General features: G+C 49.6%; 1 protein-coding gene and 1 pseudogene across 1 annotated transcript in view; both read right to left on the reverse strand.

Annotated features, from left to right (window-relative positions):
* Lmntd1 (lamin tail domain containing 1) overlaps positions 1–18,710 on the reverse strand; it is a 54,647-nt gene that overhangs the window by 17,497 nt on the left and 18,440 nt on the right. The window contains exons 5-7 of the mRNA XM_051154635.1: positions 17,903–18,022; positions 12,324–12,541; positions 11,352–11,524 (exon numbers count right to left, since the gene is read on the reverse strand). Coding sequence (XP_051010592.1) covers positions 11,352–11,524; positions 12,324–12,541; positions 17,903–18,022 — 511 coding nt within the window. The remainder of the gene's footprint in view (positions 1–11,351; positions 11,525–12,323; positions 12,542–17,902; positions 18,023–18,710) is intronic.
* Positions 945–3,038, reverse strand: LOC127196926 (grainyhead-like protein 2 homolog; annotated as a pseudogene).

Raw genomic sequence — 18,710 nt, forward strand, 5'->3', positions numbered from 1 at the left:
ACTAGTGCTCAGCCCGGGGGCGGGGGGGCACATACACATCCCTAAGCTACAGAGACTGTTTTTGGAAGCCATTTTCTCTTGACCCCTCCCCAAGGGCAAGGAGAGGATGAAACAGCCTTGGCTTTTCCACGTGGCTCCCAAAGCTGGTTTCAGAAGTGCCAGGTCTCCCACGTTTTCCAAGGACAGGATGCATCGCCTCGTCTCTCCAGAAGCAAGAGCAAGCAATGTCTGCTCCTCACAGCCCCAGCCAAGCAGTTCCTGGATCCACATGTCAGCTGAGCAGTTCTGCAGCAGGTCCCAGCGACAGGGCCCTAGTGCAGATCCCTGCAGAAAGTTCGCACAAAGCTCCAGAGGTGTCCTGCACCAGAGCTAAAGGAGGCGCTGGCCGTAGGGCCTTTCCCAAACAGGTCCAATGACGCGGTTAGACAACATATCACCAAGAGATAAGATGCGATGGCCGCGAGGGAGAGCCATGTTTGCCGAGAGACGGCTCCATCTGGGGAAACAAGTCCTCAGGCATGGCCCAATGACAAGTCCGTCTTGGCATTCACCACAGTCACGTGACACCCCAGAGACCTCTTTCGTAGCCTCCTCTTGGATACAGCAGAATGCTCTGAGTCTCCAGGTATGCCCCTCCAGGCCAACGGCAGTAAACATGCCCGCACACCACAGGTAGAATATATTATTGCAATATTACATACAAACTGTGTACATGGCCGCCAGGCAGACTTTGTGCCCCTTATTACTGACATTGTAGGGAATGTCTTCCTGTTCAAGGCCCAGTGGCTCTTTGTTGACATCCCCTAGAGGTACTTAAGCAAAATGACCTTGCTAAGAACAATCTTAAGGCTTGGGGCCAGTAAATGGGCATCCTCCTTACTCTCCACCTGTTCCCCACCCCCCCCCCCGTGAAGACTGCTGCACCAAGTGGCAGCCCAGCTTGTTCATCCAGAGTAAGAAGACACACTGCAGCTCCCCAGGCCCTTTGAGGTGAGTGGACTGACTGGCTGTGCTGCCCTTGAAGGGGACGGGCTCCCGGAAGTCCTGGGGGGCCTGGACTCCAGGTTCTGGGGGGGGGCGGGATTTGTGGAGGGCTGAAGCTTCAGCTCCGAGCAACTGGGCCTTGGGACCCGCCCCCTTCCCAGCAGTCCTGTAACAGTCAGGTGAGATGGGTGAGCTGGGTCTCCAGGCTCTGGGGCAGCCAGGGTCGCATCTGTCCCCTGAAGGAGTGCCCCGAAAGCTCCCGTCAAGCGGACATGTGCTGAGGGGCTCAGGTTTCCCTCTGCACGCATGACCTTGAAGCCTTCCACTGTGCTCTCCATGTTGAGGATAAAGGTGTCCTCACTTGAACAGTGCTCCACGATGTCATCATCCATGCTCTCCAGGGCATCCCCTTTGCTCTTCTTGTGGCAGCCCACACTTCTCAGACAGTGCTTCCATCAAGCCCCTCACCACGGGCAATTTCAGCATCAGAACCTCGAACACGTGATCGCTCTCCTTCCTCATGTACAGGAGAACTCGCTTTCCATTTTCTTTTTTAATCTGTTTAGATGGCGTCCGATCAAACTCTTCTTCCACGGGCCTGAACGTCCATTTACCCTGGCCACTGCTGCCTTCTCCTTCCTCATCGGTGCTGTAACTAACACACCTGTCCAGTCCTCTGCAGCTTTGCCAAGTGAACATCTGGTCCGAGGAGTGCAAGTCCGGCATGGTTCTGAAGTACGTGATGTCACTCTTCTGTAAGGGTGTGGCAGCCAACCTCTTCTGTGAGAGGAGTTGTTACTCCGGGCTTGGGAGACCTGCCCCTTCCCTTTCTTCCTGTTCTGTTTTCTCTGTCCCCCTCGGATTTTTCTTTCTGCTCCCTTGTCGCAGAAGACCTTGATCTGGCAGCACGCTCTGTGGGTGCGTTTATTGCTACGGTTATTATAACTGCATGTGCCGCTCTGAAACATCAAAGGAAGTCCTTTCGCGCGTTTCTTGGAGGGGACGTCTGTACACAAGCAGTTCATGCTGATGAAAATCTTTGCCTCTTTGTTCAGCTTCCAGATGAAGGAAACAGCGCTATAGGCGATCCCCTCAGTGTTTCCAGTGGTGTTGAGGCTCTGCTTGTAATCAGCGATGCTGAGGGCCCTCTGCTTGGCAGCGTGCTGCTGGGAGTGCCGGTACGGCCAGGATCTCAGCTGTTGGTCTCGTTCCTGTCTTCACTGAAGACCACTATCACTACACTCCTGACCTTGCTGATGGGGTGCCGGAAGCATTTGTTGTCTCCAGTCTCACTGAGTGTTAAGACACAGACCTGTCCTTTGTTGAGTAGGCCATGGGGCCCTCACCTGCTTCTGACGGAGAGGTTTGGCGGCTCCCAGGGTGAGCTGAAATGTCCCACTTCCTGTCTTGTCATACAAACACTCCTCAGCACCAACAGAAGCACTCTGGAATTTCTCTGAGGCCCCAGCTTTGAAGCTCTCCCTGTACATGCTGCGAGGTGTGCTTCGCTCGCTGGTCATCCTTGAGATGGGAGCTGAGGCTGGCTGTGGAGGGGAGGTCGTGCTGCGTGGGGACAGTGCACTGGGGTGCCATGAACACCGGTGTGAGATCCTCAGCATTCACCATGGCAAAGCCTGACACAGAGATGACCGCTGGGCTCCCGGTGATGGACGCCCTGTCCTCCTCGAGCTTTGAACTCTCCCCGTGGTCTTGACTTAGGCAGAGTTTCACTGCGACAGTCTTCAAGACCTGCACTAGGTTCTTGCCTCTGCTCAAACTGCTCTGGGCTTCAGTGGGTGCCGAGACAGTGTCTTTTATCCTGGTCCTTCTTGGCTGTCACTTGCTTTGTTCACAGACAGAAGTCTCTTGTCTCGAGGAACCTTGTAGTAGTCACAGAGACAGGCTACGGTGGCAACACTGTCCTCATCGCCTTGGTGGCCACAGACAGGGGTCTCCAGGCACAACTTCCAGGCTCTTCTCCTGTTGAAGGGAGGGTCACTGGGCGTGGGCACTAAGGCCACCAGTCTTTTATTATTGTCAGACTCTTGTGACATGTTTGATCTAATGACCCTAGTTCCCTTTTCCTGGAGCCTCAGCCTCTGGTAAAACTGGACTTTCAAGTCTGTGCAGGTGAAGGTGTGTGAGAGCACCCAAGATGGCAGAGCAGGAGCTACAGGTAATTCTGATTTCATTCCCCTCACCACCCTTGCTTGCCGCCCCCACCCCCGCCACCTAGCTGGAAACGTGGGATAGGGGGGCTTTCACATGGGGTCCATGCTGCGAGGTGGCCCAGCGGCCGGGAGTCCTCCCGGATTGTGGCAATGGGCAGCCACAGGTAACTTCCTCCCCAAATTCTTTTCCTTTCTTTCTTTCTTTCTTTTACTCTTTTTAATTTTTTTAAAAAATGCTGAGGTCATAATATAATTGTATCCTCCCCCCTCACGTTTCTCCCTCCACACTCTCCTGTGTACCCCTCCTTGACCCATTATTTCATTAATTTTTGCATTATATATGTGTGTGTGTGTGTGATATTGATATATGCATCATATATATTCTCATGTGGTACAAAAAATCCTATAAAAGTATTTGTGTAGTTATGTACGTATGTATAATTATTTTGACAATAACTTAAAATAAGAAATTTTAAATAGCTCATGGTCCATAAACCAACTTGTAAGAGTCTCTGCCAAAGAAGAATAAAAATCAGAGACACGGAGGAAACATGTGCTTCATGGAAGATGAGCACTCTAACTTCAAGGCAGAGAAAAGCTACTGTTCAGCCAACAAGTGACTCTTGCTACACTTGGGGCTTTCCTGCCAGCCATAGAAATGTGATCACAGACACTCCAAAGTCTTAATTCAATAAATGTAAACTCTATAAAACAAGCAAGCAACAATGAACAGAACACATGCTAACTTGACCACATAAAGGAAATCTATATCAAACCTGCTTTGGAAGCAATTTATGGGCAAACACCTCGGTCCCAAGGCAGACACGCCAGTTCTAATGAGCTCTAATGAGTGAAGGCCCAGCGTCCAGCTCAAGCAATGTCCCCTAGGTGTGATCCTGCTGTATAGACCTTGCGTTGATGAGACTTTAAATGTCTTATTGCTGCACAGGCTCTGGTGTCACTTATTTCCTGACAGTGAACTTTCATTGTGTGACTTCGCAAGCTTCAGAAATGAAGACTATTTTCACCACGGTAACTGATGCTGAAGATGGCAGCAGCTGTGCGGTGCTCAGCTGAAGCACACGTACTGCAGACTGCAGCATGGCTGACGGGCCAGGTGCGTTCAGCCCTACCCAAGGCAAAGCCTGGTCAGTCACCAGGCATGGCACTTCCTCTTCTTGCCTGACAAGAACAGCGTAAGGGAAGAACAGTCGCTTCTGGCATGGCGGCAGCAGTGTGAGGTAGGAAGCAGAGGAGCAGACAGAAAGGCCAGCTTGTCAGAACTTCTAGGTCCACCCAGTGACCTCACTTCCTCTGTGCAGGCTCCGCCTTCCTAAGTTTCCATGACCTTCCAACAGTCGCAGCTGGAGCCCAAATGTTCAGATCCGTGGGCCTATGAGGTACATTCCAGGTTCAAACCACAGTTGGAATAGACCCTTGCTACTGTCACTGTCCTCAGGACAAGTTTTCCCTTTTAAGCGGGGTCCCCCGAGGAGCCTGAGAAGGCCATCCACAACCTTAGGCTAGCACTGTGAGAAGATAGCACCTTCTGCTAAAGGAACATGGGTGGGGGGTTGCAAACCCAGCTGCTAGAGAGTGGCCACACCCTGCATTCCCAGGATTCCTCTGTGCGCGGCAAACCTCAGGCCCACACAGCAGCCCACAATGTCTCTGATGCTGACTTCTACTTCCTGTTTTCATTGAAGAACAGTTTCTGGAGACCCTGGTTCCACCCTTGAGAGGTTCTCAGCAGCCATATCAGGTGGCTCACAATTGCCCCTAACTCCAGTTCCAGGGGATCAGACACCCTCTCCTGGTCTCCATGGGTACCACACACATGGCATACACTTACACAGAGACACAAATACACAGATAAAAAATTCTTAAATCTTAAAAACATTCAAGCACACAGAAAATATCAGTGACTATTGTACCTGTGATGAAAATCTTAACCTCCAAACTGGATGGGGCAGTAAGTGCCCAGGCACCACTGCGGCCTGCTTCCGCTGTCTGTGAGGGCTCTGCCCGAGAGGACGAGGTGGGGAACATGATGTGGGTGGCACAGTCCTAAGACTGAACAGCAGCAGCAGCAACAACAACAACAGAAAATGGGGAGGAATCCAGCTGGGCACCACCACTGCCCTTGCTCTGCTATTTGACCCTCCCCAGTGTGAGTCAACAGCCGAAGGCTCCTGCCACTACTGCCAAGCCGTGCCTGCCTCCACAGCCACTTCCAAACCACCCCCTAAGTCACTTTGGTCAGGCATCTGGTCAGGCCAGTGAGAAGAGCCACAAACACACCTGCACATCTGTCACTTACCACCTAGACTCAGCCTTTTGCCACCTTTACATCATGTCTGTGGGTCCGTTATTCAACTATGAGTGTGCAAACAGTGATTTCAGTATGATTTCCCTAAGAACGACCCAGGCAACCACAGGCAGCTAACACATATGAGAACAAAGCTTAACACGTAAAACTCATGTCCTACATTCAAGTCATCTGTCTCCTGAAGGTTTCACTTGTGTGTGTGTGTGTGTGTGTGTGTGAGTGTGCACTTGAATGTGAGCAGCGTGTGAGCTGCGTGTGAAGGTGTGCATGACTGCTGATGCCCACTGAAGCCAAAACGGGGTTTTGCCTCACCAGGAACTAGGGCTGCGGATGGCTGTGAACTTTCCATGAGGGGACCTGGAACTGAACTAGCTCTCTGGTCCCACATTTGTCTAAAAAATGTCTAAAAAAAGGTCTGTTATCTGTGAACCTTTCCCCTCTTTTTACCCGGAGCCCAATGTCTGAAACTAAATGCAGAGTCTCCTGGATCAGGTGCTACAATGCAACCTAGCGATGGCTTAACCAAGGTGTCTGTATCTCTTTTAACAGCCCCAAAGGCGCAGACACAGGGTGGCTCCAGCCAGGGGCTCTGCCTGCACTGTCTTCACCACAGAGAAGCTTGCAATGCAAGGGACTCAGGGGACGCTGTGCCCAGAGCTTCAGTGTGTCTTGTTCGGAATGCTGGGGCCACGTGGTTCTGCTAGCTGTCACACAGGTAAAGGCAATTATTATGGCTGGATCTCTCTGGACCTTTGGGTCTTGTATCTTAAAGGAAGAATGTTTTACAGCACCGAGTAGCCATCTGTGGCATGGGGGATGCCCGAAATCACTGAGCTACAGGCATTAATATAAGTTCCCAACATATCATAGTGGAATGGTCGGCCTTGACCTATTTGTGAGGCCACTTTTCTTCCATTAAATAAGCTTCACATCAGTAATGGCCACTGAGGTCATTGATGAGTGAGCTGATGGATTCTCTATCCATTCCTGTCAGAGCGCAGTCATCACTGTGCATTACTGCAGTCATATCTTCCTCGCTTTCCTTCTGTGTTGTCAGATTACAAAAGTGTGTGTGTGTGTGTGTTTGTGTGTGCGAGTGCTTGTGTGTGTGCGAGTGAGTGTGTGCTTGTGTGTGCGAGTGCGTGTGTGTGCGAGTGCGTGTGTGTGCGAGTGCGTGTGTGCTTGTGTGTGTGTGCGAGTGCGTGTGTGCTTGTGTGTGTGTGCTTGTGCGTGTGTGTTTGTGTGCGTGTGAGAGTGTGTGTGTGTGTGTGCGTGTGTGTGTGTTTGTGTGTGCGAGTGCTTGTGTGTGTGCGAGTGCGTGTGTGCTTGTGTGTGTGTGCGAGTGTGTGTGTGTGTGCGTGTGTGTGTGTGTGTGCATGCACACGCTCACATGCTGCATGTGTAGGCCTCAGGTGCCAGCCTTTAGACACTGGCAGTGTTTTGAAACCAGAGCTCTCAGAAGCCTGGAGAGTGCCAGGCTGACTGGGCAGCTCCTGCCTGCAGTCTCCAGAGCTGCTCCTGTTTGCACCTCTCCAGAGCTGTAGTTATAAACACTGTCACTATGCGCCAGGCTTTTGAACTCACGTTCTTGTATTTGCAAGAAAAGCACTTTACTGACTGAGCTATCTGCCCAGCCCTTGTCATCACATTAAAAAAATAAATGTAAGTATCAATAGATAGACGGTGCACAAATCTTGACTGTACATCCCAACAGCAGCTAACAAATACGTAGAAACACTCTCGGGCCAGGAAATAGAACCTCTCCTTACACAAGTAGCTCTTCTTTTAGATAACTCTTCCAATTATTGACAACAGGGTTAAGATGTTAAAGTTTCTATTACTGGACTCACCCACTATAGTCTCTGCCTGGAGCCTGTGGCTCGATGAGGTGCTGACAGTGTTCACTGATGCTATTGCAGTGGTTCAGTGCGTGCTGCGCCTTATGTCAACATTTACTCATCTACTTGATGGATGATGAGCTGGGCTCTGTAGTGCTGTTATAAATCAGTCCAGCCACCATATGGTGTGTGTCATAACAACCATGTTTGTAAGCATATATTGTTACTAAGAAAAGAATTATGACATTAAGGGGTAACAGGATGTGAGAATTTTCATTTTTCTTGTCTTTTAACACTTGGGCTTTCTTGCATAACACTGAACGGGCTGGTCAACATCCATCAGCTTCTGAGCATGGAAAGTTCCCAGGAAGGAGGAAACAGGGCTCCTGCGCCCAGCACTTCTCTAGGAGCAGGAAAGGAGGCTCCTCTGCCCAACGCTTCTCTAGGAGCAGGAAAGGAGGCTCCTCTGCCCAGTGCTTCTCTAGGAACAGGAAAGGAGGCTCCTTCGCCCAGAGCTTCTCTAGGAGCAGGGGAAGCTGTACGTACTGCACAGATGAGCACGTGCACAGGGGGACAGTGGAGGACAAAAAGCATTTGACTAGCCCTCTGGAAGCAACCCTTGACCCTGTGTATACACATCACACGAGGATGGCCGCTGTGGTAGATACAGAATGTTTATCTGCATGGCTGCAGAATGAAACAATATGGGAATAGAAAAATATGTCAAAATCGATCAGATCTCCAGGTAACATCAAAGTTAAGTCCTTTATGTTGAAAACTGGGAATAGTTCTCCATCCAGACCCAGCTACACCATTCCTGGGCACATACTTGAATGATGCTCCACCATACAACAAGGGCATTTGCTCAACTTCGTTCATAGCAGCTTTAGTCATAATAGCCAGAATCTGGAAACAACCTAGATCCCCTCAGCCGAAGAATAGATAAAGAAACTGTGGTATATTTACACAACAGAATACTACTGAGCTATTAAAAACAAAGAAATCGTGAAATTTACAGGCAAATGGATGGAACTAGAAAAGCTCATGCTGAGTGAGGTAACCCAGATCCGGAAACACACACATGGTATGTACTCACTTATAAGTGAAAATTAGCCATAAAGTACAGGACAACCATGCTACAATCCACAGACCAGAAGAGGCTAACTAACAAGGAGGACCAGGCAGGGTCACATTTGAATCCCACTGAGAAGGGGAAACAGATTAGACATGGTGGGGTGGATGCAAGGAGGGGACCAGGTTGGGGAGAGGGTAGGGATGAGAGCAGGAGTGATGAGGTTGGGGGAAGAGGGAAAGAGTACTGAGAGAGACAACTGGATTGGTGTCAGGGCCGGGGTGTCTCTGGGAGGAGCTAGAAACCTAAGATAACGGAAACTCCCAGGAATCTATGAGGGCAACCCTAGCTAAGACTTCTCACAGTAGGGGCTACGGAGCCTGAGGCAGCCATCTCCTGTAACTAGGCAAGACTTCCAATGAGGGAGGGACACCAACACAGCCACAAAACCCCAGTCCCACATTTTGTCCTGCCTACAAGATATGCAGGGATAAAGACAGAGCAGAAATGGAGGGAATGGCCAACCACTGCCTGGTCCAGCTTGAGACCCATGCCATGAGAGGGAGGCCACCCCAGCACTGTTAACGATACTCTGCTATTCTTGCAGACAGGAGTCTCGCATAACTGTCACCATGGAGGCTTCACCCAGCAACTGATAGAAACAGATGTAGAGACCCACAGACAGACATCTGGAGGAGCCTAGGGGACTCCTGTAGAAGTGGGGGAGGGGGAAGGGTTGAAGGAGCCAGAGGGCTCAAGGACACCACAAGAAAACCTACAGCATCAACTAACCTGGGCCCAGAGGGGCTCATGGAGACTGAACCGCCAACCAGAGAGCATGCGTGGGACTGACCGAGGCCCTCTGCACACGTGTAACAGCTGTGCAGCTTGGTCTTCATATCGGAGTCCTAACAGCAGGGGCAGGGCCACCTCTGACCACACTGCCTGTCTTCGGATCCTTTCCCTACCTGGGCCACCTTGTCTGTCAATAGGAGAAGATGCAACTTGCTATGCCAAGCCTGGCTGGTACCCATGGAGGAGAAGGGGCTGAGGGGTGGGTGGGTGAAGTGAGAGGGAGGTACTGGGAGGAGATGAGGTGGGGAAGCTACAATTAGAATGTAAAGTAAATAAATACACTAATCAATTAAAAATATGTTAACTCAGCCAGGTACACACCCATAATCCCAGAACTCAGAGGCTGAGGCAGGAACCTCAAGTGTTCAAAGCCATTCTGAGACAGCTAGGAGGCCCTATCTCAACGACAAAAACAAAACGAAACAACCCCTGTTGCTGTTAATTTAGAAGTATGGCCTAATGAGTGCTTACTATTAGGCTAATTATTATTACAGGGGGATTTTCTAACCCACTATCAACCAATGAAAACACAGATACTTGTATTTAATTAAAACAAGACTTTACCTGGGGCAAGACAGAGATTAATCCTAAGCCATCCTCCAATAACTCCCAGTCTCCATCCCATGCCATCTGCTTCTAATAATTTCTATCGAGCTACCTCCCATCCACAATCCCAAATTCTTGCTCATGTTCCTTATCTGGGCCAAATCCTGCATCCACTCTGGCCATGTGCTTCTCCTCCACCTCACCTATGTCAGCAGCTTCCTTCCTCCTTCTCTTCCCTCTCTTCTCCTCCCAAGATCCTCTTCTCCTTCCCAAGATCCTCTTCTCCTCCCAAGATCCTCTTCTCCTTCCCAAGATCCTCTTCTGGTCTCTGGCTGCTTCCCTTCCCAACAACCTCTCTGCCCCCAAAGCCTGGGAACCTTAGCCACGCCCATCCCGCTTGCCCTGCCTGGGGATGATGACTTTTTCTTGGTCAAATAGGAATAAGCTTTTAGTCAAGGTTACAAACATTTGGGGGTATGTGAGTCTGCTCATTTGGGCAGCAACCAGATTGACCCCCAACAACCCTCCCCCCAACATCTATTTTAACAGCAAACAGTCTTGTTTGCTGCAGGGCTCCTGGTTGAATGAGAATAATGACTTGAGGTCATTGTTGGGGTGTGTTCGGGCGTCCAGTGGGTTTGGTTTTTTTTTTAATTACAGCATAAAGTGTAGGATCACTTTTTTTGGTTGTTTTTGTTTTTCCAGATGGGGTCTCTCTGTGTAGCCTTGGCTGTCTTGGAGTCATTTTGTAGACCAGGCTGGCTTTGAATTCACAGAGATCCCAGAGTGCTGAGATTACAGGCACGCACCATCACACCTGGCTAGGACCACTTTTTAAATGCACAATGCATTTTTTTCCTTTTGGCCAACTCTCAAGAATTGCAACAGGACACTGAGGCAGGAGAACTGTATGAGTTCAGAGACAGCCTAGGATACACCGTGAATGTCAGGCTACCCTGGGATATAGAGTGAGGCAGTGTCTCAAAAATAAATACATGCACCCCAGACAAACAGACCACGTGCTGGCCACATGGCTCTTCTGACCGCCTGGCTCACTAAGAGATATTTATGGAACTACGGAAGTTAGTTACCTTGAAACAGCAGCTGCGAATGAACACCCCACAATACTTGTTCTAAGAGCCGTTGTTACAGTTTTGATGAAGGGTCCCCAAAGGCTTCATTATTGAAACCAAGGTGAGGCTTGGAGGGAGGGAGTGGATTAGGACGAATTCAAATCTCAATAGAAGGAAGAAATGGATGGAGGCCGGCGGTCCTCTGTGGCTGCCTCTTCCCCCACACGGCTCCTTTCTGCTTCCTGGTCACCAGGAGGTGCACAGTTTTCCTTTACTATGCCATCATGGTAAAAAGCGGGCAAATCACATGTGCCTACCAACCCCTCTGTGAACCAAAATAAATTATCCTTTTTTGAACTGTTTCTCTCAGGTATTTGTCATAGAGACAAAAAGCTAACGCAGTCTGGCATGTGGATCTGAATAGTTTTAATTCTTAGCACGCAAGCACCCCCTCCCCCAGTAACAAGCGTGCTTTTGGCTTACCTGAGGCTGGCTCCGGCTTGGTTGATTGAGCCTTGGGCTGTGTACTAGGCCTGCTCTCAGAGATGTCTGGGTCACGTGACTCTATCAGAGAACAGTACGGGTGTGGAGAGGCGGAGGGACTGTGGCACCAGGGGCTCTGGTTGGGAAAAACGGTTGGCAGGAGCTCCTTTTCTCTGTAACGAGAGAAAGGCTGACTTGAACGTTAGAGGAATTTTATGCAGTGGCAGTAGTATTGGAGGTGCATTAAAGAGAATGCTTACTTAAAAAACCCCAAAGGGGGCTGGAGAGATGGCTCATTAGTCACCAGCACTGGCCGCTCTTCCAGGGGACCCGGCTCCAGTTTCCAGTACCCACACTGTGGCTTTTAACACCTGTGACTCCAGTTCCCCTCCTCCTGCCTCTGTCAGCACAGCAGGGACGTGATCTGTGCACATTTTCAGCACAACAACCATACACTAAAAAATGAGTCAGATCAACGTCTTAAAAACACAAAGGGTGTGTCCCTTCTAGACCTTGGAGGCTGAGCGTTTATTGTGTCACAAGCATTTACTTATAAGGAAGGAAGTTCTACCATCTCTGGTGTCTGTTAGCTCCACCACCCCAGCCTGCAAAGCCCACGGAGAAATGTCACCTCCCTACCTCTTTACAGTTACCTTGCCTCAAACAGCAAGCAGTGTCAAGAAAAAGTCATGGGGGGGGGGCCAGGAGTCTCATGATTACCCATCGCAGAGCGCTCCCCCACAGCCTATACATATACACTTGCTTACTCTATGGCGCATGCGCTTTGTGCTGGAGGCCCACTCTGTGGCGCATGCGCTCGGTGCTGGAGGCCTACTCTGTGGCGCATGCGCTCGGTGCTGGAGCCGCGGCTAGTGATTGATGAGCCACACATCTGCTCCCCAGTCCTTTGCACATGTTCAACTACTGGCGGGAAAAGGACCCAATACATGAACAAAACGAAGTGTCCTTTACCTCAGAAGAGCAGAGTGGACTTTCTCTCCCTGGCTCTGCAAGCACTCTTTCTTTGTTGCTTCTTGTTTTTCCTTGTTTATGGAAGATGTAGATGTTGTCCACCGAAACATATGGCTTTTCAGTGATGGGATCACCACTGAACATCGCTCAAATTCAATGTCGGTCTCTAACTTCTCCCACGCTTGCTTCCAGTGGATGGGCGTGTACCAGGCAACAGCCTATAGAAATGAAGCACATTCTCAGGGCAGACTGTCACTGGGGCTGTGTGCACTGACTGCTATAGCCTACTGCAATGCTACTGAGCTTTGGGTCCACATTTTTGTTTGAGATAGGCTCCCACACTGCAGCCCACACTGCGGCCCACACACACTGCGGCCCACACACACTGCAGCCCACACTGCGGCCCACACACACTGCGGCCCACACTGCAGCCCACACTGCGGCCCACACACATTGCAGCCCACACACACTGCTGCCCACACTGCAGCGCACACACACTGCAGCCCATACTGCGGCCCACACTTCAGCCCAGGGCGGTCTGCATCTTGCTATGCTGCCCAGGCTATTCTAGAAGTCATGGTGATCCTCCTGCTTCAGCCTCCAGAATGTTATTTTTAAAACAAAATGTATTGTTTTTAAGTTTCCAATATTAATTACAGAATGAGTATGTATTTATATGTAAAACTATAAAAATACATAACACATAGTATATTATATATAACATTGTATTATATATATCATGTCTGTGACAAGAGCAAGTAAAATTCACTTTTGAAAAATCCCACATACAGTGGCATTTAAGGGCCTTTGGTCTATGTGCCATTCATTTCATCTCTAGACTTATTTGCCATATGGGTCTTCTTTGGGTATACACCAACAGGGAGGGGCATCTGGGTCACATGCCAATTCTATTGTGATTTCTTTAGCCAGCCCTTCCCTGAGTTCCCACTGTGCAGAAGGGACCAGCTCCTGGCCAGGACCAGACACCGAGTGAGGGTGAGCTGAGCCTATGATTGCTATGACTCCGACATGGCTGACAGGCAACATCTTACCCTGTTTTGAAAACCCACAGACCCCCGGCATATTGGTGATGACAGAACACCATCTCGTATTTTCAGGGAGCAAACAGTGATGGCTACTTACAGTAGTGCAGGCAGAACAGACACAAATCCCCTCATCTTACTCTGTGGCTGTACTGGCCATCAGCTATTGTCATATCGGGGACAAGGTGGCTCAAAATGTGGCCTAAGTCATACTTGAGGGTTTTCTTTGAGGAGGATCCATGACTCATCTGCCCTGTGCTCTATCACAAACCTGAGTTACTGAGAAGGAGAGAGAGAGAGAGAGAGAGAGAGAGAGAGAGAGAGAGAGAGAGAGAGAGAGAGAGAGAGAGAGAGAGAGAGAGTGTCCCCTTTGCTGGTCTGTAGGGTGCTGTCAGGTAGAGGAGGGACGGCTTTGAGACATCCCCACAAGATGCAGACCATCTTTCGTGGGTAAACTGTGTATCTGGAAAGCAGGTCGTGGTCCTGGTGAAGCCTGGCTACTTCACTCAGTAGGTGGACAAGCCTGAAACCTTTCTTGCAGGGTGAGGCCTAGTTCCGTTGAAGTGAGAATGGAGGGGGAGGGGAAGCCTTCTTTTTGTAAAAGAGCCGTTTGTTTTTATTGGGGGTCTCATAAGGAGACAGACTCTCCTCAACCTTCTTACTAAGGACGTACTTTCTAGCTGAAGAGGCTTACTGCCTTCTCACAGTTGGGCTTTTCCCATGGGGTGTAAGCCGAGGGAGGGACGGGAGGTGTGAGATGAGGCCTGAGGAGGGGGTTGGTCTGCAGCAGATATTTGGAATCTGAAGTGTCACTTGGTCTTGTGCTTTCAACATGGGTCATTTGTGAGGACGCTGAAACTGCTATGTGCTAAGGGGCTGAGCTCGCCAAGGCCACTTGTGGGCTTGTGTCATTCCAAGTCTTTTCCTGTAGGTTCTATGTGCTTCTGCTACCATGATGTCTTCCCGGGTGCAAGGGGACATGCAGCTTTTGGCTTGGTCCTCTGAGACTGTTAACCCCAACAGACCTCCCTGCCTTAGGTTTTCGATCAGTAGCTTTGGCTGCGGCAGTGCCATTCTGGTCTGTTTTCGGCTGCTGTGACAGAAGGGACACGTCTGTTTGCATCACATCTGCTCTCGGGTCCTCAAGGAAGGAAGTCAGGGCAGGGACGGAGGAGGCTACAGAGGACCAGGACCGGGAGCACCGACCTCTCTGCTTCCCCACTTGCGCTCTCTGGTGCCTGCTCAGCCTGCTTTCTCATTCACCCCAAGCTTTCCTGCCTGGTGTCAGCACACGCACAGGGACAGTCACACGATGGACAGGCATACATTACTTTTGGCTCATATTTCATGGGATTTCAGTCCGTTGTGGTGGGGAAGCAGTGACAGAGTGGCTCCAGGGTGACAGGTGATGGGAGAGTTTGGCAGAGTTCTTCATGCTGTGGACAGACCAAGATGCAGAAGGCACAAAAGGAAGGAGCCGCCCACAGGTACCTACTTCGCCCCCAGAGGACACACCTCCCAAAGGCGCAAACACCTTCAAACAGCGCCCCCTACTGGGGGCGGGGAAGGTGCTCTGACATTTCACAGTCCAAACATCAGTCTTAGTCTGGCTTTTGCTGATGTCTCAGGAGACTGACTAAAAATTTCTTGGGTTACATACCTTTATTACAAGTATCATAAAATTCAGGTTAAATGCATGAAGACACGGAAGGCTGGGTAAAGATGTATCTAGTGAGTTCACAGTCCAGTCCCAAAAACAGATGACTGGAGAGATGACTGACTCCATGGGTAAGATGGCTGCTCTTCCCGAGGACTCGGCTCGGCTCCCAGCACCCACATCATGTGGCTCACAGCCCCCTGTAACTTCAACTCAGAAGAATGTGACACTCTCTTCTTTACTTTGTGGGTGTGCACGCAGGTGAGAGCACACCAACACACACCCACACCCTGTGTACACATACCCCACACCGTACACACACACACCCCACACTTTACACACTTAAACCACCCCGCTGCATGCGCGCACACACCCCCCCACTGCACAAACTCACACACACACCCCACTCACACATACAGCCCCCATACTGCACCTCCACTGCATGCATACGCACACTGCACATACACCAGACTGCACACACTAACACCCATAAACCCCACACATACCCCCACACTGCCTATACAAACTCCACAATGCACACATACACACACAGTCCTCACAGTGCACACACTCACATATCCCACACTGCACACAGTCACACGCACACCCCACACTACACACTCTCACATACATCCTACACTGTAACACTTACACACACGTTCTCTCTCACACACATACTGAGCACACCTACGCCCTCACTATACATCTGTTGGTGCTGGTCTGGTGCTATGCATTCTAACGCTAGTTACTGGCCCCCAAGGTCTAGTTGCTGCCCAGAGGAGAGGAGCACGTTTTCACGTCCACCCATCCTTGTTGTGTAAGCCTTGCCTCCCTGTTTGACCTGGGCAGGGCAGAGAGTAGGTGTGGCTAAGGGTTGTGGGCTTTGGACGCAGGAGGGTCTTGGAAGAAAAAAAAAAAGAGGTATAGGAGGAGGAACCAGGAAGAGGAGGTCACTATGGAGAGAAGTGCATGCTGTGTTGGCTTGGGTAGCAAGTATTCTGGGACTATGGATAGATGGAGCCCAGATAGGAATGATTAAAACAGACAGCACGGGATGGGGGCTGGGAGGTAGTTTAGAGGGTTAACTTCCGCCCAGTCCCAGGTAAAAACGAGGCTATTCTAAAACACAACAGGTGTCTGTGTTTTTATTGATTATGATAATAGGTTAGATGATACCACCACAATAATTATAGGCTAATTTTACAATAAACATTAGTTTTATATTTACTACAACACACACCCTGAACTGTACACACTCACACACACCCCCATACACACACGCTCCACACTTCAAACACACATACACACATACAGACAAACCACACTGCACACATTCTCACACACTCACACAATTGAAAATAAAATCTTTAAAAAGGCTCACTCTAGCCTATTCAACAGGCAGCTACTCGGTACAGTTGTGCAATGAAGACCAAAAGGAGGTCAAAGTCTGGTCAACATCTTATGGGGATTAATGGTTCTGTGGCCTAGTAAATTTGTCTATGGATAAGAATTAAAGACAAGAATTTAAGAAAAATCTAAAGAACAGCTTTGAAAAACAAATAGTGTTTGGTTGTCACAAAAACGGATGTGGTTGAACCCTACTAGTGCGCCCTTAGGTATATAATTATGCTAGTGTTCTACCTAGGAAAACACGAAAGTGTCAAGAATTGGAAAGAATTCCAGAAAACTATGTCTAACATGTCTAATTTTATTCTGTATAAAAGAAATCTGTAGAGGAATGTTAATTCAGAACGCGGCTGTTCTGGCAAGAGATCACATCTAAAGATCTTCTATGTCTGTGTGATCTGGCTAGAATACAGACACTTTATCCACAGACAGAGGCAAACAGATCTGAGTTCAAGGCCAGCCTGGTGAAGAGCAAGCATCAGGTAAAGAAAAGCTTAGATCCAGGCGTGGTGGTACACGCCTTTAATCCCAAAGAAGGGAAGTTAGTTTGTAGAAGGAAGCATCCAAGTTTGACAGTGATGTCTAATTGAGTAGCAGAAAAGGTGACAAATCAGAGAAGATTTGACAGAATAGTATCTGCCAACTCTCAGGAGAAGAGAGAGGAAAGGGAAGCTACTTAAAAGGTTGCTTTACAGAGAGAGCAGACAGTTTTTACCAGGACAGAGAGATGGGTTGCAGAAAGAGAACTCAGATGAAGACAGAATTAGCCAGAGAATGAGAAGAGACAGAAGATTAGAGCAGATTGCTGAGGTAGTTTGAGGCCAAGCAGAGCAATTCTCAGTTGAGAGAGAAGCCAGATTGAATAAGTCAGCTGGGAGAAGAGTTTGAGCCAGAACAGCTGAGCTGAACCAGCCAGCTCAGAGCTCACAACATGTAAGGGTGAGTTTATTCAGCAGTAAGTCTCAGAGGCTGAAAACACTCTAGGTATAGGTTAGATTGTATGGAGGCTAGAAGCTTCCAGAGCTATGTCTAGGTTAGAAGACGGAGGCAGTAAGCTTCCAAGCCAACAATTGAGTCAGGAGAATAAGTTTCTTTTACAGATAGTCTTTTTCAAATTAAGAGCATCAAGTCTTTGCATCGCATTCCTTGTGGACACGTCAGCCTAGAGAACAGGCAGGAATCTCAGAAAACATTTTTGGGATGGGTAGCTGGCCAGAGACGGTACACAGTGCCACCCTCATCCCACACTTCCAGACGGCATCAAACCCCACCCCCGACTCTGCGATCTGCAGTAGCCTTCAGAAGCACAGGACACCTTAATCCTGCTGGCCAGCTGGGAGCACACTGCGGCCTTGGTCGGCCTGAGGCACTGTGCTATTCCGGGGTGATTCTACACTGCGCAGAACAGAGCAGAAGAGTAACGCAGTGGGCCGGCTGCTCCAGTAACAGCTGCCAAGAACCTTGACACTCACCTCACCGTGAGGCTTGCACAGGATGGTCGTGCAGTCTGGACTGGATCGGAACCTGTCCTGCTCCTCCCAAACAAAGTCCGTCGGTGGCTGGGGCTTTGCTTCTGATGCTGCCGCCCACACCTATGAGAAAGCAGTTTGTTGTTGGCCAATGCTACTGGGGTTCTACACAGATCCACGGATGGCACAGTGCTACTGTTATTAACCTTTCTGAATAGATAGGGGTTTTGGTGTCATTAAAGACAGAAGGCTCTCCATTTCCCTGAGCTGGATGGGAACTCTTGGACTCACAGGATCATTGTGTGTCAGCCTCCTGAGGGCCTGGGACCATAAAGGCGTCTGTGCTTCTGCGTTGTTTTAAAATATAATATAACACCAAACCACAACTGAGCATGCTTTAAATAACCATCCAGGCCATGGCTTATGGGATGCAAGCAAATGCAGGAAACTGTACACTATAAGCCTATTCAAACATCCAGATTCCAAGGGACACAGATGGGGGACAGACCATACATCCAGGTTCAGGGGGACACAGATGGGGGGATAGACTAGACATCCAGGTTCAGAGGGACACAGATGGGGGGACAGATAGGAATACAGGTTCAGGGGGACAAAGATAGGGGACAGACCAGACATCCAGGTTCAGAGGGACACAGATGGGGGACGGACAGGAATACAGGTTCAGGGGGACACAGATGGGGGACAGACCAGACATCCAGGTTCAGAGGGACACAGATGGGGGACAGATAGGAATACAGGTTCAGGGGGACACAGGGGACAGACCAGACATCCAGGTTCAGAGGGACACAGA

The sequence above is a fragment of the Acomys russatus genome, chromosome 13 (assembly GCF_903995435.1).
Source record: "Acomys russatus chromosome 13, mAcoRus1.1, whole genome shotgun sequence".
In the NCBI taxonomy this organism is placed as follows: domain Eukaryota; kingdom Metazoa; phylum Chordata; class Mammalia; order Rodentia; family Muridae; genus Acomys; species Acomys russatus.